The 27548-nt window shown below is 24.7% G+C and overlaps 1 protein-coding gene across 1 annotated transcript in view; it reads right to left on the bottom strand.

Moving 5' to 3' along the window:
• Nucleotides 1–2719: 2719 nt before the first annotated feature.
• LOC145258284 (uncharacterized) overlaps nucleotides 2720–27548 on the bottom strand; it is a 246049-nt gene continuing 221220 nt past the window's right edge. The window contains exon 2 of the mRNA XM_080116290.1: nucleotides 2720–4626. Coding sequence (XP_079972416.1) covers nucleotides 4298–4626 — 329 coding nt within the window. The 3' untranslated portion in view covers nucleotides 2720–4297. The remainder of the gene's footprint in view (nucleotides 4627–27548) is intronic.

Here is a 27548-nt window from a genome sequence, read left to right on the forward strand (position 1 = left end):
TAAAAATCTCTTAATTTAAATATCTCTTAATTTAAAAATCTCTTAATTTAAAAATCTCTTAATTTAAATATCTCTTAATTTAAAAATCTCTTAATTTAAAAATCTCTTAATTTAAATATCTCTTAATTTAAATATCTCTTAATTTAAAAATCTCTTAATTTAAAAATCTCTTAATTTAAATATCTCTTAATTTAAAAATCTCTTAATTTAAAAATCTCTTAATTTAAAGATCTCTTAATTTAAATATCTCTTAATTTAAATATCTCTTAATTTAAAAATCTCTTAATTTAAAGATCTCTTAATTTAAAAATCTCTTAATTTAAAAATCTCTTAATTTAAAAATCTCTTAATTTAAAGATCTCTTAATTTAAAAATCTCTTAATTTAAATATCTCTTAATTTAAAAATCTCTTAATTTAAATATCTCTTAATTTAAATATCTCTTAATTTAAAAATCTCTTAATTTAAATATCTCTTAATTTAAAAATCTCTTAATTTAAATATCTCTTAATTTAAATATCTCTTAATTTAAAAATCTCTTAATTTAAAAATCTCTTAATTTAAATATCTCTTAATTTAAAAATCTCTTAATTTAAAAATCTCTTAATTTAAATATCTCTTAATTTAAAAATCTCTTAATTTAAAAATCTTATAATTTAAATATCTCTTAATTTAAAAATCTCTTAATTTAAAAATCTCTTAATTTAAAAATCTCTTAATTTAAAGATCTCTTAATTTAAAAATCTCTTAATTTAAATATCTCTTAATTTAAAAATCTCTTAATTTAAAAATCTCTTAATTTTAAATATCTCTTAATTTAAAAATCTCTTAATTTAAAAATCTCTTAATTTAAAGATCTCTTAATTTAAAAATCTCTTAATTTAAATATCTCTTAATTTAAAAATCTCTTAATTTAAAAATCTCTTAATTTAAATATCTCTTAATTTAAAAATCTCTTAATTTAAAAATCTCTTAATTTAAAAATCTCTTAATTTAAATATCTCTTAATTTAAAAATCTCTTAATTTAAAAATCTCTTAATTAAAAAATCTCTTAATTTAAAGATCTCTTAATTTAAAAATCTCTTAATTTAAAAATCTCTTAATTTAAAAATCTCTTAATTTAAAAATCTCTTAATTTAAAAATCTCTTAATTTAAAAATCTCTGAGTTTAAAAATCTCTTAGTTTAAAAATCTCTTAGTTTAAATATCTCTTAATTTAAAAATCTCTTAATTTAAATATCTCTTAATTTAAATATCTCTTAATTTAAAAATCTCTTAATTTAAAAATCTCTTAATTTAAAGATCTCTTAATTTAAAAATCTCTTAATTTAAAAATCTCTTAATTTAAAAATCTCTTAATTTAAAAATCTCTTAATTTAAAAATCTCTTAGTTTAAAAATCTCTTAGTTTAAAAATCTCTTAGTTTAAAAATCTCTTAATTTAAAGATCTCTTAATTTAAAAATCTCTTAATTTAAAAATCTCTTAGTTTAAAAATCTATATTAAATTTGAATTCTATTTTGTTTGTTTTATAGTTTCGTTTTAACTACGAATATGTTCTATTTGTAATATCGAGCATCTATCGCTACATTAAGAGATATTTTCGTATATGACAAATTGTTTCTCATAACATGGATAATCTCCCCTTTGGATGTAGAATACTTTCGGTAAATCATATCGCCTGCTACTTAATTAGAATGATGCAAAGCTCTTTGCAAACAAACAAATGAGGTATTTTAGAAATGGGGAGGTCGATGTTGGAGATATGATTTACGAGAGCCAATCCCAATGGCTCATAATGTAGAACTGCCGACTATCTTGTAGGTTCGAATCTTGTTTATAGGTTCGAATCTTGGCTCGGTAGCTGCACTGAAGAAATGTGTTAAAGCGAGATAGTCTGTCTGTAGATTATATATATATATATATATATATATATATATATATATATATATATATATATATATATATATATATAATGAGCCCAAAAGAAGAATATTATCAAAGCCAAAGCTATCAAGATAGTAAAATTTTACCCGGTTAAGAGGAGCAATTCATACGGGAATTAAGAAGATGAGAAAAAACGTTACATGGAACTTTTTAAAATCCTAAGATCTTTAGGCCATGGTATTTCGAAGATAAATGCTTCTCATCAGAAGAGGCAAAACTGACAGTATAACATTATAAGGATATACAAAAAATAAAACCGACTTGAGAACATTTAGATTACAAATGAAAAGATGAAAAAGTATGGGGTGAATTAAAAGAGACTATTAAGAGGATAAGGATGAAATCGAAAAATATTTTTAGGGGAAGACAATGTGATAACCTCATAATTTTTCATTTGTCCACTTCCCTCTCATTTACGAACTGATTGATCTGATGGTGTATAGAGTTCTATGTAACTTTTTCTCATCCTTTACTTATATATATATATATATATATATATATATATATATATATATATGTATGGGGTGAATTGAATATATATATATATATATATATATATATATATATATATATATATATCAGAGAAATAAGCACACCTTTTCAAGTTGTCAAATTACGAATAAAATGTTCTACATAACAAGATGGCTCATATTATTCATCTGTTCCATTTCCAAAACATTTTCTGGATGTACAAATTTACAAACAATAAATACAATTTCATACTTTTATACGATTCCACAAAAAAGAAATTATCGACCGGAAACGCTACGTTGTTTTGTTGTTGTTAGAAAATTAATTTGAAAATTTCTTCTTTTTTTCTCTTTATTTACATTAAACAAACGAAGAAAACTTCTTGGAGCAAAAGTACATATTTATACAATGTAGACAATTTCCTCTCAAAGGGACATACATGGGGTGATGACATCTTAATTGAGGCTAAAAACATCTTTTAACATTCAAACTATCTTTTATTAGATAGGTCATTAAAAGTTCATCTTTACTATTAAGAAAACCGATGCGAACAAACCAGGGAAATTGGAATCTCTCAATGGTTTAGACTCGTAATTCATCCATTAGATTACAAGCATTCCTAATATTTTATTACTAAAACAAGTTTAATTTTCAATATAAAAAAACTTTCTTTCTATTGATGTATGTTAGCGACAACTATTGTAATCTGTGGTGATATGTGCGTGCATGTGTATGAATTAATAATATATGTTGTTTTGCATTATTCTCTTTGGAAGTTTGCTTCCATCACTTTTAGAGATGATGAAGAAAAGATGAAGAAATCACACCTATCTGCTGTCCTTATTACAGAGAAGTTATCGTAATAACTAGTTATAATATATTCAGTACTGAGACTTTTTCTTGAATCCTTGAGGCATACAATCAAAGAGTTGAATCCGAGCAACACCATTTCATTTACATTTTATCAAGAAGGAGGTGAAAATGTATCATTTTAGAGGTTTTAGTATTTGAAGTGTTCGGATTACGCCTCTTGCCGTGGTTGTTTTTCGCACAACATTTCGGCCGATGTAACCTTCGGCCCTTTTCACATGCGCTTTGTGTACAAAATTTGGAATTGAACAGCTTAATCCATGGGATTATCTTTTTTTTTCCGTCAGCAATGACCGGGTAAAATTCTGAAGTTATTCTTAATTATATTCTTACTATTTCCTGGACTTAGGATTGAGTTTTCAACCTGTCACTTAGAACTAATTATAACTTAGCACTTTATCCATTGCGTCACGAGATTATTCACATTAGAAAGGTAACAAATATGTAGGTTTTGTAAGAAATAAATATGAATAGCGTAGGGTATTTTACTAAAGAAAATGTTTTCGGACGAAATAATTAATAAAATGCGTTTTTTTAATGGTTCATTTTTTATAAACTGAGATATACTAAAGGATGTTTTGGAATATTGACCTTAAAATCTGTCGGAAATGTCGAAAATTCCTTCCACGCGAAATATTAACAAATTTCGAGATAGCTCTGTCAAGAGTTATTTACTAAAGTTTTTAGAGCATTCATGTTCAATAGAACTTTTTAAAAAAAGAATCATCGATAGAACTCTAATAGATGAAAACATTAATGGAATTTTCTAATAAAAAGAAAAAAAGTGGTCCGCCCAGAAATGAGAAATGCGCATTAATATTGACCCACAAGTCTGCAAATTCTCCCATTACAGTAGAATTAATAAATCAAAGCCAGCTAGTTGTCAACTTCGAGCCAAACGAGTACCTGGCTATTCTATTCCTTAGACTACTACCAACCCATGACATGTTGGCCATTCTTGCAGAAATTAAGAAACATGTCTCGCCATGAACTGGAAAGAGATCTTAAGTTTAAAAGGTCGCTTCATTGTTGTAGTGTTCATCTTTGATAGAAACTGTCGAATGGTTATAAAGTCCTTGTGCCATCAGATGAAGGGCCAGCGGGTTTTTCATTCCTGATGACTTTTTGATTTTGGCCCGTTTATTTTGAAACCAGATTTTGATTTGGGCTTCGCTCAGAGAGAGTTCGCGCGCGAGTTTCTTTCGCCTGTCTTCTGTTAAATATCGACAATCATCGAACTCTTGTTTGAGGCGCAACAATTGGTCACTGGTGAACGAGGTTCGAGGGCGCTTTTCGTCGGCAGATCGATCGCGTTTCTTCAATTTTCGAGATCGAGGACCTGAAATAAAAGAAAACAAATAATTAGATAATTACTAGTCATTGTTTTTCCTCTTAAATAATAGAAGATATAAGGACATATACGCGTGGTATATTAGACATATGATTCGAACGAATTCTAAAAATGTAAATAGTTCTAACTGTTTACCGTTTTTCTTCGTCACTTTCGATACATTTTTACATGAACGTGTTAACTAAAATCATTCCAAGCCTCAAAAAGTAACACGTGTATGTTAAAGTAATAAACCAGTACCAATTTAGAAATTCCCATAAGACTTGGTCAGCAAAATTAGTTTGCGACAGCTTTGGCAGTTGAAGACCCAAGAACGTATTCTCTACAAATCACCCCGTGCCGAGGTAGACTCGCGTATCCAGCTTCTATCAATACGCGCAAATCAATACACGCTCTAACAAGAACAAGGCACACCAACGCAGACACATACATAATGCCATGCTGCCATATATTCACATACATTCACATACTCTCTCTCACACACACAAAGTTCATTTTATATAATAGATAGATAGATAGATAGATAGATAGATAGATAGAGAGTGACCTAAAAATGCCACTATAGAATAGTTAATAAAATTCACAATCCATTCTACAATGCAACCATATATGTCAATCGTTCGCTTGTCAATCAAGTTTCAGCCATGAATGATAATGGATTTTTTTTTTTAATCAGTTTTTGGTTAAAAACACATTCCTTCTATTTTCACTTCTCATCCCTATATTGATATAGTCTTTTGCGTGAGTGGCGTGGGGGAATAGGTAGGTAGGGTTCTCCGATATAGCCAGTCAATCGCTTTACTTGTTGGCGTCATTAACAATCAAAGAAAGGACAAAAGTAAATTATCAATTTTTGTAAAAGCAAAATTGCAATAAATGGGCAACAGCAATGGAGGTGGAATATCAAATAAGTGATTGCAATGCAGACATAAATGATGGCGTCTTCTTGCATAGGAAAAGGGAATAATCGGAATTGTTGCCATTAATCGGAGGTTAATTGCGCAACAAGACGCAGATTTGACGCCAGTCCAGCACAACGTTAAAACCGTTATTGCAGGCATTTCGGATTTGTCTACTTTTTAGTTTGTTTATTTACAAGCGGGGTGGGGAGTGTCCGGTCTTGTTCTATAATAAAATACGCTTAAGTATGATATTTTAATTCATGCAGATTTTTATATTTATTTTTACAGAATTAATTCTCTGTTGAATATTATATTGTACCTGATATATACAAAAGTAGAAAAATGACTAAGGTACCATCAACTTGAATCGAAACTAAAACAATTAGCGGTCCAGTTGTGTTCCTTACCGTTTGGGCTATCGGCAGATAGAAAAAAATAAAAGATAAAAATTTAAACCCCTTCAAGCTATGAATGCATTTTCGCATGCGCAAAATTAATAGAAATATGTCGGCAAGTTGAAATGAACATTTTGCGTTTAAACTTATCAAAATAATTCTGTGCCGTGGTATTCATTAAAACAAAGATTTTACTCATTATAAACCATCCTTAGTGTATGATACTATTTCTATAAATATTTGAAGTACTAATATAATTCAACTGGCCTTTCTTGTATAATGAATAAACGTATATCGTCGAAATTGAGTTCTTTATAACTTTTAAACAAATAAGTATTTATTGTTTTTAATCTGCGTTGTATTTGCTTCTTAACTGACAAATTATAATAGAAAAATGTAATTATTTTATTTATTATTATTTTATTTATTAGTTTTTATTATTTTTATTTATTTATTTGCATTGCCCTTTTGGACGAAATGATTTGAGGGTAGCAACCGGAGTACGAATATAAAATTGTCTTAGTGTATTATTATATAGATTGTAATAAATATAAAAAAAGAAAGCCCACGAAGGAGCGCAAGAGTAGAGATGTTTAATCAATTAAAACTAAACTAGATGCGCTTCATCCTAACTCGATCCGGCGACCGTGAATGAAGAGTGTTGGAATTATATCATGGCAGTACTTCAACCGCCCATCGCCAGCCACCATTGTTGATTTTCTTATCATGTGCACAACGTTCATTGTAAAAACAAACTTTACACAAAGTCGTCAACAAAGAAGACAATATCAAAATCAGATTGATATGTCCTACATTAAAAAAAGAAGAAATGCCAAAAAAAAAAAATGGAGATGAAAATGGCGATTTACTTTTTCCTACCTGGTAAATAGTTTGCATTGTACAAATTGGAAGCGAAACGAAACAAAATGTTTTTGTTTAGTGATTAGTTTGTGTGATGTTGGGTTAGTTTGTGTGGTGTTTGGTTAGGGTTAGGTTGTGTGGTGTTATGAAGTTTGCCTTTGAAGTTGTCTTCTGTGTCAAGTGGTTCTAATCGCGGGCCTTCACCCATGGCTGACTTTGCTGTGACCTCAGATGAGTTAAGGTGTCAAACAGGGGTACCGAGGAGGGTCACTCGGTTGGTTATTTTCAAGGCGTCATTCAGTGATAACGTCTTTAAAACTTGGGAAGTGTGTGGTGAGGGGCGTGATAAAAAAGGAGATCATGAGTGGCAGTTTAGATAATGATTAGGAAAAATAAAATAAAAATGAGAACAAAGAGGCGACGAAAATGAATAATTAGAAAAATGTTGAATAGGAGAGAAATTATTTAACAAAATAAAAGCGAGAAGACAATCTTGCTTTTAATTATGAACACGTTTTCTTACATTAACCGAACCTAATAATATGAAACACACATAGTGAGGAGGAAGAAAGGCGGGGGGTCAAAATAATACAGAAATTAGCAAAATGAGAGCAAAAAAGAAAAACAACACTAATCATCATCATCAGCAGCATTATTACTAATAACTGTAGGAAAGGGAGAAGCTTGAAACTATTTTCATAAAAATATAAACAATGAAACTTGAAAAAGAAATGCGCGGAATGGTATTGACAAAATGAGTGAAAAGGCAAATCTCTCTCTCTCTCTCTCTCTCTCTCTCTCTCTCTCTCTCTCTCTCTCTCTCTCTCTCTCTCTCTCTCTAATTTCACACAGTTTTCACACTAGCTGATGAATATTTAGATTTTCAACTGTGCACTTATTAAAAGTCAGATCTTGAATCCATAATATAATTATGATGTCTCTGTCTGTCCGGGATACAATTGAAAACAATCGTTTCTTAATTCATTCTACCAAAGCTAAATTCAGTCGCACTCATCAGTGCGGTTGAATTTAGCTTTGGTAGAATGTATCTTATATCAATTTAGCTTTTGTAGAATGTATCTTATATCAATTTAGCTTTTGTAGAATGTATCTTATATCAATTTAGCTTTTGTAGAATGTATCTTATATCAATTTAGCTTTGGTGGAATGTATCTTATATCAATTTAGCTTTGGTGGAATGTATCTATATCAATTTAGCTTTGGTAGAATGAAACTTATATCAATTTACTATGAAAAGAAAATGAGTAATTACTAACATTTTAACCGTTTAAAACAGACAAAGGTTATAGCGCGTTGAGTAAGAATGAGAGATTTATGCTAAATTGATGGTTGAATGTAAAATGTGTGTTCATTTTTGTATTAAATACATCATTATTAATTATTATTAATCATTATTAATAATAATTAATCATTATTAATCATTATTAATCATTATTAATTATTATTAATCATTATTAATCATTATTAATCATTATTAATTATTATTAATCATTATTAATCCATAATTGTGCTGATACTTTTTCCTAGAAAAAAAAATTCCTGCGTAAATACATTCATAGCTTGATACTTTGGTTTAATTTTTAATCTTTTTTTAAATCTATTTTACCTAGACACTTTTTGTTCGATGCGCCTTATAATAACAAAAGTCCATAAAAATTACAGCCAGATCAGCAGTTTCTGCAGAAAAGTGGAATGATCAGACAAAGAGACTAAGCGATATATGATAATATGTTATCATTGTAAAAAATATATGATAATATGTTATCATTGTAAAAATTATATGATAATATGTTATCATTGTAAACAATATATGATAATATGTTATTATTGTAAAAAATATATGATAATATGTTATCATTGTAAAAAATATATGGTAATATATTATCATTGTAAAAAATATATGATAATATGTTATCATTGTAAAAAATATATGGTAATATGTTATCATTGTAAAAAATATATGATAATATGTTATCATTGTAAAAAATATATGATAATATGTTATCATTGTAAAAAATATATGATAATATGTTATCATTGTAAAAAATATATGGTAATATGTTAACATTGTAAAAAAAAATATGATATGTTATCATTGTAAAAAATATATGATAATATGTTATCATTGTAAAAAATATATGATAATATGTTATCATTGTAAAAAAATTGCGTTGTTCTATTTTTTTAGATTTTTCTAATGTCTTTGTTTTTATTCGTCGTTTTAATGAATACAATTATTTTCCCCAATGAAGATAAATAACTGCGGCATAGAATTGGAATTTTTTGTTACCCCTACAGATTGTTTGTTGTTTTGTTCATCGACAGAAACTGTCGTTCATTTTTTCTGACACATAAGTAAATTGTTCATTTGATGATGACGTCCAGTTGACAATCGGGTCGAAGTTTGTGTCATACTTATTAAAAGAAGACAATAATCGCAACATCTTTGCTGAATGACGTCATGCCCTTGATGTGTTTGATGTTGTATATGTTTAGGACTTCCTATATATTACGTTATATCCTTAAACGTCGCCCTAATATGAATGTTCACTGAAATGCTTAATTGAACCTTATGTAGGAAATACCATTTTTAAAACTAGTTGGATGAATCTACATTGCTACATGAAAAGTATTGTTTTTAATCAGTTTTATCATTCAAGATTGTTTTTGCCTTTCAGTTTTCAAATGCATTTACACCATCTTTGACTTGAATATCATCGAATAGGTTGAATGAAACGAATCATTGGTAATATATATATATATATATATATATATATATATATATATATATATATATATACGCATCAAATTTTTTATTTATATAAATATGGCAATGTTGTCAGTTTAGGTGCGGAGCTGACAGCTTCATAACTTCTCAATATAAAATCTTGTTTTGTTTCTGTTTTTTTTTCTTTTTAATTTTGTTGTCAATATCACAATAGTTAAGATAGGGGTGAACGCTTGCACTATTAAAAAGTTTTGCTCGAAATCTAGTTATCTCTCTAGGAGGTGGACTCACCTATTTTTTGAAGGAGGAAAATTAGTCGACATTTTTAAACCCTCTTGATTTGGGCGAGTTATTTGTTATGTGGATCGGCGCAACCAGTAAAAAGGATTTAAAAGGCAAATGTCACCAAAATACTTCACAACAAGGAAGCATCATTTTAAAGAAGTAAAAATTCTTGCAACTTTCTCAGGTCTATTATGACAACCATGTTTAATAACAATGGCGAAACGATGGCCAATTATTTACTGGTTAAATGTGCTTAGTGTCGACGTTGATTTCAACTATCATGAAATCCATGTTTTTCTTTCTTCTTTAATTTTGGATTTTTGCGTATTTATTTTCTCGCAAGTGACGCAATAAACAATTTATATCTCTATAATACTCCTTCGAAAATAATTGACTGGAAGTCTGAATAGATGATTTTCCACCCAACAGAAAAATTACCAATCTAGGCAGCCAAAAACAAATTTTCTAGTTTTATGGAGACAGACAGTCAGACATGTAGCCGGATATATATATATATATATATATATATATATATATATATATATATATATATATATATATATATACATATATATATATACATATATATATACATATATATATATATATATACATATATATATACATATATATATATATACATATATATATACATATATATATATATATACATATATATATATATACATATATATATACATATATATATATACATATATATATACATATATATATATACATATATATATACATATATATATATACATATATATATATGGAGATAGACATATATTCTTTTATATACAAATATATTTCACTCTTTATATATATATATTTATATATATAATATATATATATATATATATATATATATATATATATATATATATATATATATACAGGGTGTCCAAAAAGTCTGGCTTCAGTATGTAGCCAGACTTCCACAAAGTCTGGCTACATAATGTAGCCAGACTTTGTGGACACCCTGTACACACACACACACACACACACACACACACACACACACATATATATATATATATATATATATATATATATATATATATATATATATATATATATATATATGCACACTATTAATATTAACATTTTATTATTAATATTAACTATTAATACAAATATAATACAATTAAACAATAAGACTGTATAGTAACTTTACGGATACCCTGTATACATATATATATATATATATATATATATATATATATACAAAGAGTGTAATAAATGAATAAAAAAAACTACTGCTCAGTGTTAAATGGCGCATGAATTGATGTAATTCTACTCAATGCTAATAATTTGGTTAAAGGTTACGAGGAGCCAAAATACTATTTACCCGTCAGATGGTTGTCGAGTGTTTTTATATCAAAATAATTTCATTCATTTCTTTTCTTTTGGAAGGGAGACAAAGAGAAGTGACAAACAACTTCCCTTGAAGTGGCCATGGGTCGATGAAAAAGCATTTCTTTTCATAAAGTTGTTATTCGATATCGAAATTTTGTTCACGTCAAATAATCCTGATCTAATCTTATTGAAAGGTGTGCGACACACGCCCTGCCTGCCATAACAGACAATTATCTGTCGTCATGAATGCACACATATTCTGTGCGGGTGTTCTCGTGGTCTCAGCTGGCCGCGACCAGGTCAACACTCATCGCACACAAAATGACAGAGATTAGCATGCGACCGAAGAAAATGTCGCAACCGTCGTCGTGACTGATTAGGACCACCCCGATAACTACTCCTTAGAGTTGGAAATACAACATGATATGGAAGCAAAAGTAAAGCAATCCGAATTTGCATTAAATCAGATCGATTTTCTTTCCTACAAGCTGTACAAACACGACACATTGCCCGTTTCTTTTACTTTCGTTTTCATTTCATAATTTCCATCTTGATGAGACTACTTCATCGCATATAATTTTCAGTAAATGATGAAACTATTTAAATGCTACGAAAAAAATATTTTATAAATGATAAAACGATTGAAATGTTATGACAAAATATTTTAGTAAATGATGAAACGATTTAAATGTTATGAAAAAATATTTTAGTAAATGATGAAACTATAAAAACTCTATGAAAAAAATATTTTAGTAAATGATGAAACTATAAAAAATCTATGAAAAAATATTTTAGTAAATGATGAAACTATAAAAACTCTATGAAAAAATATTTTAGTAAATGATGAAACTATAAAAACTCTATGAAAAAATAGTTTTAGTAAATGATGAAACTATAAAAACTCTATGAAAAAATATTTTAGTAAATGATGAAACTATAAAAACTCTATGAAAAAATATTTTAGTAAATGATGAAACTATAAAAACTCTATGAAAAAATATTTTAGTAAATGATGAAACTATAAAAACTCTATGAAAAAATATTTTAGTAAATGATGAAACTATAAAAACTCTATGAAAAAAATATTTTAGTAAATGATGAAACTATAAAAAATCTATGAAAAAATATTTTAGTAAATGATGAAACTATAAAAACTCTATGAAAAAATATTTTTAGTAAATGATGAAACTATAAAAAATCTATGAAAAAATATTTTAGTAAATGATGAAACTATAAAAACTCTATGAAAAAAATATTTTAGTAAATGATGAAACTATAAAAAATCTATGAAAAAATATTTTAGTAAATGCTGAAACTATAAAAACTATATGAAAAAAATATTTTTAGTAAATGATGAAACTATAAAAAATCTATGAAAAAATATTTTAGTAAATGATGAAACTATAAAAACTCTATGAAAAAAATATTTTTAGTAAATGATGAAACTATAAAAAATCTATGAAAAAATATTTTAGTAAATGATGAAACTATAAAAAATCTATGAAAAAATATTTTAGTAAATGATGAAACTATAAAAAATCTATGAAAAAATATTTTAGTAAATGATGAAACTATAAAAAATCTATGAAAAAATATTTTTAGTAAATGATGAAACTATAAAAAATCTATGAAAAAATATTTTAGTAAATGATGAAACTATAAAAAATCTATGAAAAAATATTTTTAGTAAATGATGAAACTATAAAAACTCTATGAAAAAATATTTTAGTAAATGATGAAACTATAAAAAATCTATGAACAAATATTTTAGTAAATGATGAAACTATAAAAAATCTATGAAAAAATATTTTAGTAAATGATGAAACTATAAAAAATCTATGAAAAAATATTTTTAGTAAATGATGAAACTATAAAAAATCTATGAAAAAATATTTTAGTAAATGATAAAACTATAAAAACTCTATGAAAAAATATTTTAGAAAATGATGAAACTATAAAAAATCTATGAAAAAATATTTTTAGTAAATGATGAAACTATAAAAAATCTATGAAAAAATATTTTAGTAAATGATGAAACTATAAAAACTCTATGAAAAAATATTTTAGTAAATGATAAAACTATAAAAAATCTATGAAAAAATATTTTAGTAAATGATGAAACTATAAAAAAATCTATGAAAAAATATTTTTAGTAAATGATGAAACTATAAAAAATCTATGAAAAAATATTTTTAGTAAATGATGAAACTATAAAAAATCTATGAAAAAATATTTTAGTAAATGATGAAACTATAAAAAATCTATGAAAAAATATTTTAGTAAATGATGAAACTATAAAAAATCTATGAAAAAATATTTTAGTAAATGATGAAACTATAAAAAATCTATGAAAAAATATTTTAGTAAATGATGAAACTATAAAAAATCTATGAAAAAATATTTTTAGTAAATGATGAAACTATAAAAAATCTATGAAAAAATATTTTAGTAAATGATGAAACTATAAAAAATCTATGAAAAAATATTTTTAGTAAATGATGAAACTATAAAAAATCTATGAAAAAATATTTTAGTAAATGATGAAACTATAAAAAATCTATGAAAAAATATTTTAGTAAATGATGAAACTATAAAAAATCTATGAAAAAATATTTTAGTAAATGATGAAACTATAAAAAATCTATGAAAAAATATTTTTAGTAAATGATGAAACTATAAAAAATCTATGAAAAAATATTTTAGTAAATGATGAAACTATAAAAAATCTATGAAAAAATATTTTAGTAAATGATGAAACTATAAAAAATCTATGAAAAAATATTTTAGTAAATGATGAAACTATAAAAAATCTATGAAAAAATATTTTAGTAAATGATAAAACTATAAAAACTCTATGAAAAAATATTTTAGTAAATGATGAAACTATAAAAAATCTATGAAAAAATATTTTAGTAAATGATAAAACTATAAAAAATCTATGAAAAAATATTTTAGTAAATGATAAAACTATAAAAACTCTATGAAAAAATATTTTAGTAAATGATGAAACTATAAAAACTCTATGAAAAAATATTTTAGTAAATGATAAAACTATAAAAAATCTATGAAAAAATATTTTAGTAAATGATAAAACTATAAAAACTCTATGAAAAAATATTTTAGTAAATGATGAAACTATAAAAAATCTATGAAAAAATATTTTAGTAAATGATGAAACTATAAAAAATCTATGAAAAAATATTTTTAGTAAATGATGAAACTATAAAAAATCTATGAAAAAATATTTTAGTAAATGATGAAACTATAAAAAAATCTATGAAAAAATATTTTTAGTAAATGATGAAACTATAAAAAATCTATGAAAAAATATTTTTAGTAAATGATGAAACTATAAAAAATCTATGAAAAAATATTTTAGTAAATGATGAAACTATAAAAAATCTATGAAAAAATATTTTAGTAAATGATGAAACTATAAAAAATCTATGAAAAAATATTTTAGTAAATGATGAAACTATAAAAAATCTATGAAAAAATATTTTTAGTAAATGATGAAACTATAAAAAATCTATGAAAAAATATTTTAGTAAATGATGAAACTATAAAAAATCTATGAAAAAATATTTTTAGTAAATGATGAAACTATAAAAAATCTATGAAAAAATATTTTAGTAAATGATGAAACTATAAAAAATCTATGAAAAAATATTTTAGTAAATGATGAAACTATAAAAAATCTATGAAAAAATATTTTAGTAAATGATGAAACTATAAAAAATCTATGAAAAAATATTTTTAGTAAATGATGAAACTATAAAAAATCTATGAAAAAATATTTTAGTAAATGATGAAACTATAAAAAATCTATGAAAAAATATTTTAGTAAATGATGAAACTATAAAAAATCTATGAAAAAATATTTTAGTAAATGATGAAACTATAAAAAATCTATGAAAAAATATTTTAGTAAATGATAAAACTATAAAAACTCTATGAAAAAATATTTTAGTAAATGATGAAACTATAAAAAATCTATGAAAAAATATTTTAGTAAATGATAAAACTATAAAAAATCTATGAAAAAATATTTTAGTAAATGATAAAACTATAAAAACTCTATGAAAAAATATTTTAGTAAATGATGAAACTATAAAAACTCTATGAAAAAATATTTTAGTAAATGATAAAACTATAAAAAATCTATGAAAAAATATTTTAGTAAATGATAAAACTATAAAAACTCTATGAAAAAATATTTTAGTAAATGATGAAACTATAAAAAATCTATGAAAAAATATTTTAGTAAATGATGAAACTATAAAAAATCTATGAAAAAATATTTTTAGTAAATGATGAAACTATAAAAAATCTATGAAAAAATATTTTAGTAAATGATAAAACTATAAAAACTCTATGAAAAAATATTTTAGTAAATGATAAAACTATAAAAAATCTATGAAAAAATATTTTTAGTAAATGATAAAACTATAAAAAATCTATGAAAAAATATTTTAGTAAATGATAAAACTATAAAAACTCTATGAAAAAATATTTTAGTAAATGATGAAACTATAAAAAATCTATGAAAAAATATTTTTAGTAAATGATGAAACTATAAAAACTCTATGAAAAAAATATTTTAGTAAATGATGAAACTATAAAAACTCTATGAAAAAAATATTTTAGTAAATGATGAAACTATAAAAACTCTATGAAAAAATATTTTTAGTAAATGATGAAACTATAAAAACTCTATGAAAAAATATTTTAGTAAATGATGAAACTATAAAAACTCTATGAAAAAATATTTTTAGTAAATGATGAAACTATAAAAAATCTATGAAAAAATATTTTAGTAAATGATGAAACTATAAAAACTCTATGAAAAAATATTTTAGTAAATGATGAAACTATAAAAAATCTATGAAAAAATATTTTAGTAAATGATGAAACTATAAAAACTCTATGAAAAAATATTTTAGTAAATGATGAAACTATAAAAAATCTATGAAAAAATATTTTAGTAAATGATGAAACTATAAAAAATCTATGAAAAAATATTTTTAGTAAATGATGAAACTATAAAAAATCTATGAAAAAATATTTTAGTAAATGATGAAACTATAAAAAATCTATGAAAAAATATTTTTAGTAAATGATGAAACTATAAAAACTCTATGAAAAAATATTTTAGTAAATGATGAAACTATAAAAAATCTATGAACAAATATTTTAGTAAATGATGAAACTATAAAAAATCTATGAAAAAATATTTTAGTAAATGATGAAACTATAAAAAATCTATGAAAAAATATTTTTAGTAAATGATGAAACTATAAAAAATCTATGAAAAAATATTTTTAGTAAATGATGAAACTATAAAAAATCTATGAAAAAATATTTTAGTAAATGATAAAACTATAAAAACTCTATGAAAAAATATTTTAGTAAATGATGAAACTATAAAAAATCTATGAAAAAATATTTTTAGTAAATGATGAAACTATAAAAAATCTATGAAAAAATATTTTTAGTAAATGATGAAACTATAAAAAATCTATGAAAAAATATTTTTAGTAAATGATGAAACTATAAAAAATCTATGAAAAAATATTTTAGTAAATGATGAAACTATAAAAAATCTATGAAAAAATATTTTAGTAAATGATAAAACTATAAAAACTCTATGAAAAAATATTTTAGTAAATGATAAAACTATAAAAAATCTATGAAAAAATATTTTAGTAAATGATGAAACTATAAAAAATCTATGAAAAAATATTTTAGTAAATGATGAAACTATAAAAAATCTATGAAAAAATATTTTTAGTAAATGATGAAACTATAAAAAATCTATGAAAAAATATTTTAGTAAATGATGAAACTATAAAAAATCTATGAAAAAATATTTTAGTAAATGATGAAACTATAAAAAATCTATGAAAAAATATTTTAGTAAATGATGAAACTATAAAAAATCTATGAAAAAATATTTTAGTAAATGATAAAACTATAAAAACTCTATGAAAAAATATTTTAGTAAATGATGAAACTATAAAAAATCTATGAAAAAATATTTTAGTAAATGATAAAACTATAAAAAATCTATGAAAAAATATTTTAGTAAATGATAAAACTATAAAAACTCTATGAAAAAATATTTTAGTAAATGATGAAACTATAAAAACTCTATGAAAAAATATTTTAGTAAATGATAAAACTATAAAAAATCTATGAAAAAATATTTTAGTAAATGATAAAACTATAAAAACTCTATGAAAAAATTTTTTAGTAAATGATGAAACTATAAAAAATCTATGAAAAAATATTTTAGTAAATGATGAAACTATAAAAAATCTATGAAAAAATATTTTTAGTAAATGATGAAACTATAAAAAATCTATGAAAAAATATTTTAGTAAATGATGAAACTATAAAAAAATCTATGAAAAAATATTTTTAGTAAATGATGAAACTATAAAAAATCTATGAAAAAATATTTTTAGTAAATGATGAAACTATAAAAAATCTATGAAAAAATATTTTAGTAAATGATGAAACTATAAAAAATCTATGAAAAAATATTTTAGTAAATGATGAAACTATAAAAAATCTATGAAAAAATATTTTAGTAAATGATGAAACTATAAAAAATCTATGAAAAAATATTTTTAGTAAATGATGAAACTATAAAAAATCTATGAAAAAATATTTTAGTAAATGATGAAACTATAAAAAATCTATGAAAAAATATTTTTAGTAAATGATGAAACTATAAAAAATCTATGAAAAAATATTTTAGTAAATGATGAAACTATAAAAAATCTATGAAAAAATATTTTAGTAAATGATGAAACTATAAAAAATCTATGAAAAAATATTTTAGTAAATGATGAAACTATAAAAAATCTATGAAAAAATATTTTTAGTAAATGATGAAACTATAAAAAATCTATGAAAAAATATTTTAGTAAATGATGAAACTATAAAAAATCTATGAAAAAATATTTTAGTAAATGATGAAACTATAAAAAATCTATGAAAAAATATTTTAGTAAATGATGAAACTATAAAAAATCTATGAAAAAATATTTTAGTAAATGATAAAACTATAAAAACTCTATGAAAAAATATTTTAGTAAATGATGAAACTATAAAAAATCTATGAAAAAATATTTTAGTAAATGATAAAACTATAAAAAATCTATGAAAAAATATTTTAGTAAATGATAAAACTATAAAAACTCTATGAAAAAATATTTTAGTAAATGATGAAACTATAAAAACTCTATGAAAAAATATTTTAGTAAATGATAAAACTATAAAAAATCTATGAAAAAATATTTTAGTAAATGATAAAACTATAAAAACTCTATGAAAAAATATTTTAGTAAATGATGAAACTATAAAAAATCTATGAAAAAATATTTTAGTAAATGATGAAACTATAAAAAATCTATGAAAAAATATTTTTAGTAAATGATGAAACTATAAAAAATCTATGAAAAAATATTTTAGTAAATGATAAAACTATAAAAACTCTATGAAAAAATATTTTAGTAAATGATAAAACTATAAAAAATCTATGAAAAAATATTTTTAGTAAATGATAAAACTATAAAAAATCTATGAAAAAATATTTTAGTAAATGATAAAACTATAAAAACTCTATGAAAAAATATTTTAGTAAATGATGAAACTATAAAAAATCTATGAAAAAATATTTTTAGTAAATGATGAAACTATAAAAACTCTATGAAAAAAATATTTTAGTAAATGATGAAACTATAAAAACTCTATGAAAAAAATATTTTAGTAAATGATGAAACTATAAAAACTCTATGAAAAAATATTTTTAGTAAATGATGAAACTATAAAAACTCTATGAAAAAATATTTTAGTAAATGATGAAACTATAAAAACTCTATGAAAAAATATTTTTAGTAAATGATGAAACTATAAAAAATCTATGAAAAAATATTTTAGTAAATGATGAAACTATAAAAACTCTATGAAAAAATATTTTAGTAAATGATGAAACTATAAAAAATCTATGAAAAAATATTTTAGTAAATGATGAAACTATAAAAACTCTATGAAAAAATATTTTAGTAAATGATGAAACTATAAAAAATCTATGAAAAAATATTTTAGTAAATGATGAAACTATAAAAAATCTATGAAAAAATATTTTTAGTAAATGATGAAACTATAAAAAATCTATGAAAAAATATTTTAGTAAATGATGAAACTATAAAAAATCTATGAAAAAATATTTTTAGTAAATGATGAAACTATAAAAACTCTATGAAAAAATATTTTAGTAAATGATGAAACTATAAAAAATCTATGAACAAATATTTTAGTAAATGATGAAACTATAAAAAATCTATGAAAAAATATTTTAGTAAATGATGAAACTATAAAAAATCTATGAAAAAATATTTTTAGTAAATGATGAAACTATAAAAAATCTATGAAAAAATATTTTTAGTAAATGATGAAACTATAAAAAATCTATGAAAAAATATTTTAGTAAATGATAAAACTATAAAAACTCTATGAAAAAATATTTTAGTAAATGATGAAACTATAAAAAATCTATGAAAAAATATTTTTAGTAAATGATGAAACTATAAAAAATCTATGAAAAAATATTTTTAGTAAATGATGAAACTATAAAAAATCTATGAAAAAATATTTTTAGTAAATGATGAAACTATAAAAAATCTATGAAAAAATATTTTAGTAAATGATGAAACTATAAAAAATCTATGAAAAAATATTTTAGTAAATGATAAAACTATAAAAACTCTATGAAAAAATATTTTAGTAAATGATAAAACTATAAAAAATCTATGAAAAAATATTTTAGTAAATGATGAAACTATAAAAACTCTATGAAAAAATATTTTAGTAAATGATGAAACTATAAAAAATCTATGAAAAAATATTTTAGTAAATGATGAAACTATAAAAAATCTATGAAAAAATATTTTAGTAAATGATGAAACTATAAAAAATCTATGAAAAAATATTTTAGTAAATGATGAAACTATAAAAAATCTATGAAAAAATATTTTAGTAAATGATGAAACTATAAAAAATCTATGAAAAAATATTTTAGTAAATGATGAAACTATAAAAACTCTATAAAAAAATATTTTAGTAAATGATGAAACTATAAAAAATCTATGAAAAAATATTTTAGTAAATGATGAAACTATAAAAACTCTATGAAAAATTATTTTAGTAAATGATGAAACTATAAAAACTCTATGAAAAAATATTTTAGTAAATGATGAAACTATAAAAACTCTATGAAAAAAATATTTTAGTAAATGATGAAACTATAAAAACTCTATGAAAAAAATATTTTAGTAAATGATGAAACTATAAAAACTCTATGAAAAAAATATTTTTAGTAAATGATGAAACTATAAAAAATCTATGAAAAAATATTTTAGTAAATGATGAAACTATAAAAACTCTATGAAAAAAATATTTTAGTAAATGATGAAACTATAAAAAATCTATGAAAAAATATTTTAGTAAATGATGAAACTAGTTAACTGCTATGCAAAAATATTTAATAAATGATAAAACTATGTAAATGATATGAAAAAATATTTTAGTAAATGATGAAACTATAAAAACTCTATGAAAACATATTTTAGTAAATGATTAAACTATTAAAATGCAATGTACAAAAATATTTTTAGTAAATGATTAAACTATAAAAACTCTATGAAAAAAATATTTTAGTAAATGATGAAACTATAAAAACTCTATGAAAAAAATATTTTAGTAAATGATAGAAACTATTTTAATGCTATGAAAACATATTTTAGTAAATGATTAAACTATTAAAATGTTATGAAAAAAATATTTTAGTAAATGATGAAACTATGCTATCAAAACTATGAAACTATGTTATGAAATGTTATGAAAAATATATTTTAGTAAGTGATGAAGCTATTAAAATGCTATGAAACAAATATTTTAGTAAATGATGAAACTAGTTTTTTTACACGGTGGTCACCACTTATCAAGGCTCAGAAGCCACTCGGGGATAAGGGTGATTGTGTGTACATTAATCAATCGGATAGTATCGTAGTAATAGTTTGTATTGAAGATTTTATAAAGTGTCATAACTTAAGGGGGCGGTTCATCAAGAATTTGTTTGTGTTGAACTTGAAGACATCTAGGTTGAAGTCGGGGGGAAATAGGGAAGCGGCAGAGAGTTCCACAGGCATGCACTTCTAAGAAAGAAGCTTTGTTCATGGAATCTACGTTTTGATTTAGGCACGGATAAAGAGTAGGGAAAATTATTGACAGTGCTTTCAGCTAGTCGGGTGTTTTTCGTGAAAGATTGGCGAGGGGGCAGAGATTAGAGCTCAGACGAGCACTTGCCATGGAAATAACGATAAAAGAGAGACAGGCTCGCAACGTCTCTTCTGTGGGAGAGAGGTTACAGGGAAGGAAAAAGGGCTTCCCCTCCAAGCCACGAAATCTATTTTGTACTCTGTCAAGGCAGGATAGGCTGTTTTTAGCAGCTCCTGCCCAGATGGGACTGCAGTACTGCATCCTTGGACGTACTTGGCTTTTATATAGATAGAGAATTGCATCAGCAGTGAGATATCTTCTGGAACGGTATAACGATCCCACCATTTGCCCAGCGACCTTGGCCACCGACTGGATGTATGTGTTCCATTTCAGATCAGGAGAAAAGGTCAAACCCAGAAGCTTATCAAAACATGGGGCCTCCCCTAGACGAGAGCCATTCATTTAAATCGATGCCAGATGGGGATCAGAGCGTTTATGATGTAAAGATAGGAGCTTGGTCTTAGGTGCATTAAAGGTAACCAGCCACGTCTTCCCCCATGTACCACGCGCTCAAGATCTGAGGAGAGAGAATCAGAAAGAACATTGTCACTTACGACCTTTGATGTGTTGCCATAAGTAATCGTGTCATCAGCATAGATGTCAACGCATGATTTTAGTATGTGTTTTTGGGAGATCATTGATGTAGATTAGGAAGAGAGTTGGGCCCAGGATGAACCCCTGAGGGACTCCAACATTAATACTGTGGGCCTCTGATTTCTGCCCATCAACCACTACTCTTATGAGCCTATCAGAGAGAAATGATTTAATGATTGAGAAAACATTTCCAGTTATACCGTAGCTGGAAATCTTGTTAAGTAAGCCTTTATGCCATACCTTATAGAAGGCCTTTGATATGTCAAGAGCAATTGCCCTAGAAATGAAGCCTTTGTCTAGAGATTCGCTAATTCTATGACATATAATCGTTAGCACATCTGCTGTAGATCTAGCAGAACGGAAACCATATTGCATGTCACTAAGAAGGTTATTTCTGCTGAGGTGGTTGACTACTTATCTATTTTATATGGATTCCAGCAACTTACTCATGACACACAGGAGACTTATTGGTCTGTATTGAGAGGGAGATGGCTTATCACCTTAATTCTTAAACACAGGACATACTAATGAGGTTTTCCAGGATGTTGGAAAGCACTTCGTCTTAAGGCAACGCTTAAACAGTTTGATAAGTATGGGGGCAAGTTGTGGTTGTAGCTTTTTTAACACTATAATTGGAATTTAAATTCTGTGAAAAAATAATTTTAATAAATGATGAAACTATTTAAATTTTATGAAAAAAATATTTTTAGCATTTAAATATTTTTAGTAAATGATGAAACTATTTAAACGCTATGTAAGTGCTGACCGACTTGTTGACTAAAAAAGGTTCCGCGGACACCTTAGTTAACCGTCAATATTATCGTTAATGGTAAAGACAAACCTTCTACTATTACGTGCGACGAAAAACAAAACTTTATACAGGTTAGAAAAACGCTATAAATATTCATAAAAAGACCATATGTCGCAGATTGCGTTTCGTAAAATTTTAAAATATTTTAAATGTCCTGAAAAGAACAATTTATCGCAGATTATTGTTAGTGGATTCTCAAACTACTTCAAATATTTTAAAAAGAAAATTGTACAGAATTTAAGTAAATAAATAAAATTATTTTAAATACCTTAAAAAGAACAATCGATTGCACATTTATTGTGGTAAAATATAAAACTATTTTAAATGCACTGAAAAATATCATTTATCGCATATTTTAGTAAATTCTGATTTTCGTCCATCGTCTGCGAAGATGGTCGTGATAATGCAATTGTTTTGTGGGTTCGGAGATGGCTTATAAGACTGATTCACGCTCCGACGTATTTCCCGCGTGTTGGACACCTGTGCGATACTTCTGTAGAAGAGATGTTTACGTCTTTGTTTTTCTAATGTTACGTTTCTGCTCGCGTTCTTCATCGCGGATTCAGTAATTGTAGTCCTTTGTGAGTTGCGGTAGGAACATCTGTCTTTGTTTAATTTTTAAGAAATACAAACCAAACTGGTTGCCTAAAACCTTCAGAATGTCCTTGAAATATCTCTGCAGTCCTCCTACGGTTCTTTTTCCTTTGGACAGCTCGCCATACTGAAATTGATTTCATAAACTTGAATTTGACATGCAACATATACGACCTTCCTAGGGAATTTTGAATTGCTGCAACTGAGTGGAGGTTAGACTGACCTAAAATCTGCGTCTTGTATCTTGTCTTGCTATTTGATTTTCAACAGTCTATGGAGGCCGTCATGTGAAAAGGGTTCAGTTTCTTGGTATGTCCGCAACCAAATTCCTCTACGCTCCCACCCTGTAGTTCGAAGATTTCGAAAAACAACGCTAGCCTTGGCTATCATGCAGTCGACTTAATCGTGTCTGTGTACTGCCTTTGAAATTGTATACAGTCTTAGGATGGTTCAACGAATTGATATCTGGGGCTCAGTATATATTTTTTCCCGGGAAAGGCTGGTACATTACCTGAGTCATTTTCATGTAAATAGTCAAACTGAAATTGTTGCACGCCTCAGGAAAACGATCAACAATATGTTGCCGGTTTAGCTCTGATTTTCGTCCATTACGGTACAATTATCAACAGGCAGATCATGTATCATGGCATCATAATCCTGGTGACAACATTAAGTCGTTTCAGATTGAACAATTTTCCGCCTGTCCAGTAATTGATGCTTACTCCGGAGTTTTCTACGTTGAATGCATCAATCAGCACCTCGGAGAACATTGAGGCCAGTACACACTGCCGTTGAGTTGATTATGAGGTCATTGAAAGCCTCTCCATCATCTATCATCGCATCAGGAAATTGACTGACGATTGAGATGAATTTGTCAGCAAATCCAAATTTGTCTATGATGTTCCATAGACCTGCTCGGTTTACTGTATTTAAAATCTTTGTCAGATCCAAAAATATTGTGTAGAGGATCTGGTAATGTTCCTCAAGTTAATGAGCAGCAGATAACATGCCAATTGTGCCACACCATGTACGAAAACCGCATTGATTTTCCGTGGGGATGCAAGATTTCAGGTGCAAACTATTTAAATGCCCTGAAAAGCAATATATTGCTTTTAGTAAATTATAAAACTATTTTAAATACTCTGGGAAAAAACAACAATTTATGACATATCGCGTTTAGTAAATTATAAATCTATTTTTTTAACTTACTAATACTATTTTCATTGGAATTCATTGGGATGAGTATTTTTTTTTTATTAATTTTGAGTATTATTTATTTATTTATTTATTAATTTTATTATTTATTTATTTATTAATTTTATTATTTATTTATTCATTAATTTTATTATTTATTTATTAATTTTATTATTTATTTATTAATTTTATTATTTATTTATTTATTAATTTTATTATTTATTTATTTATTAATTTTATTATTTATTTATTAATTTTATTATTTATTTATTAATTTTATTATTTTTTTATTTATTAATTTTATTATTTATTTTATTTATTAATTTTATTATTTATTGCGGACAATTATCCTCATCTTTCTTAGTTGTTTCACGACGTTTCGGCCAACTATTCCTTTGGCCTTCGTCAGGTGGTAATCGCAACGGATAAGAACCCTGAATCTCCTGACTGCATTCACTGAAATTACTGCCTTCCATAGTTGTTGTAGTCTCGCCACGTTTTGGCCAAGTAAGCCTCTAGCCGGCTTTGGATAGGATTGAAACCGCTATCTTCAGATAATTCTCACCTGGAATCATAGAGATTCAACATCTCTATCAACTGTGCCACGGGCCCCGAAGAGCAATCAAGGTTGAATTTTTTGGTCTTATAAATTCATGTTTATTATTTGATCTTCCATGGTCGGTCCGTACCAAATGGCATAATTGGAATTCATTGAGATGAGTATTCAACCGCGATCGCCCAGTCAGGAGATTCAGAGTTCCTATCCGTCGCGATTACCACCTGACGAAGGCCAGATGAATAGTTGGCCGAAACGTCGTGAAACAACTAAGAAAGATGAGGATGATTGTCCGCAATAAATAAAAATTAATAAATAAGAAATGTGAGCTAAATTTTTCATTAAAATGAATAATTTGTCGCATATTGTTTTTAGTTAATTAAAAATTAAAAATATTTTAAACGCATTGAAAAGTGCAGTTTATCTCACATAGCTTGAAAATATAGATATTTGTATATTCTATTTTTGAACATGTTAATATGACATTGTTTAGCTTTTATATCTCATTTACTGAAAGTGCACCATTATTTAATAGCTTGATGTTGAATCGGTATTATAATAGAAGAATGCTCTTCCAGTCTGTGTTCTGCTGAATTATTTCTAATCATATATGTGAGTAACGTATGAGCACAAACAATGGGTTGATTTTTGTGGGTTAGTTACTTAGTAGTAGTTATTTAAGATTAGTTATTTAGGATTAGTTATTTAGGATTAGTTACTTAGGATTAGTTATTTAGGATTAAAGGGGGAGACAGTGTAGTATTTCAAAGAATTATTTTTTTTCTTTTTTACTGGAGGGAGATACTGTAGTATGTGTATGTTTAAGTGAAAACTAATTCTAATTTCAAGTTAATTAAAAGTTATAAATATTGTTTAGACCTAAAATTATAGACTATTTCCACCTCCGATTTTTCTTATACTTTAACCCGTATCCTATGTACTTTTAATTAAATATTTTTCACCTTAAATTTAACTAATCATTCCGAAATGAATCTATATACGTTAAGTTAATTAGTATATATATTTAAAAATATATAGTTTATCTTAATAGATGTTCAAAAGATATATCTTGATTTTTACATTCATTCTAACAATTAAACCATTTGGCTCATACATTTGAAACTACTTATAAATCAAATAATAATAATCGCTTGTTGCATCATGTACATTTTATATTTAGGTCAATATTTGGAACCTGATTACTATAAATACATTTGTAAAATTATGATTATTACTAATTTGTTTTTCCGATCCATAAATCACCTTACTTGGCAAACTTAACTTTAACGTTTATAAACATTACTATCAAACTAGAAGTAAAAATATCATGATCATTACTATTCCCTATACTAATTTAATATTTAATTTTTCTCCACACCTAATTGTATAGTATAGATGTACGCTCTTTTTTATCACTCTACAGTTAAGTACTATATTATGTGAAATATATTAATATTATAGAATTTAATACATTTTATATTATATCTTATGATATTTTGGAATCATATTATATAAAAATTCATATCCTTTCCTTTTTATTTTTTGTTTAAATTATTATTACAATCATTGTTATATTTAATTTAGATTTAATTGTTTATCTAAACTTTATTATTACTTTATTTTTATTATTTTCATTTTATTTTCAACCTTATTTATTTATATATTAATCTCAATGAATCAAAATTAACTTTACATACTAAGTATGTTAATTCAATTTTAATTTAATGATTTTGCTATTCAGGTTTTAGTCGGGATAATGCATGCTTTGATTTATGTAAACAGTTTTTAATTACGTCCTGATGTTTGTTAAGAAGGTTTTCTTTCGATATTATTATACGATACGATTCGAGATTGAAAATTTACATGAACCCGATTTGTTTGGTGAGTATTTACTAGCAATTTCAATTTGTATTCAATTTTGTTTTCCCTTAATTCCTTAATCCAATTTGCTAATGATGTTTTTTTTCTTTTTATTGTTGACATGTGGCATTTTGAAGGATGCTATATGATTATTGGACCTTTCTTTAAAGCTACAATTTGTAGCCCCAAAATATGTTCTAGTTCTGTTATTATCTGTTACGTCACATTTATATATTACATTAGAAATGAGACGTTTACCTTTCAATGGACATTCATCAATATTCCTGCAATTGCAACATGAATTCACTTCAATGTTTCGATTATTTAATAATCCTCCTACATTTGTCTCTTTGTTTATGTTTGCATCGTTAGAACTTATAATAGTTTTAACGAAATTAGT

Source organism: Euprymna scolopes, chromosome 33, assembly GCF_053919585.1.
Source record: "Euprymna scolopes isolate OS-2025 chromosome 33, ASM5391958v1, whole genome shotgun sequence".
Taxonomy (NCBI): domain Eukaryota; kingdom Metazoa; phylum Mollusca; class Cephalopoda; order Sepiida; family Sepiolidae; genus Euprymna; species Euprymna scolopes.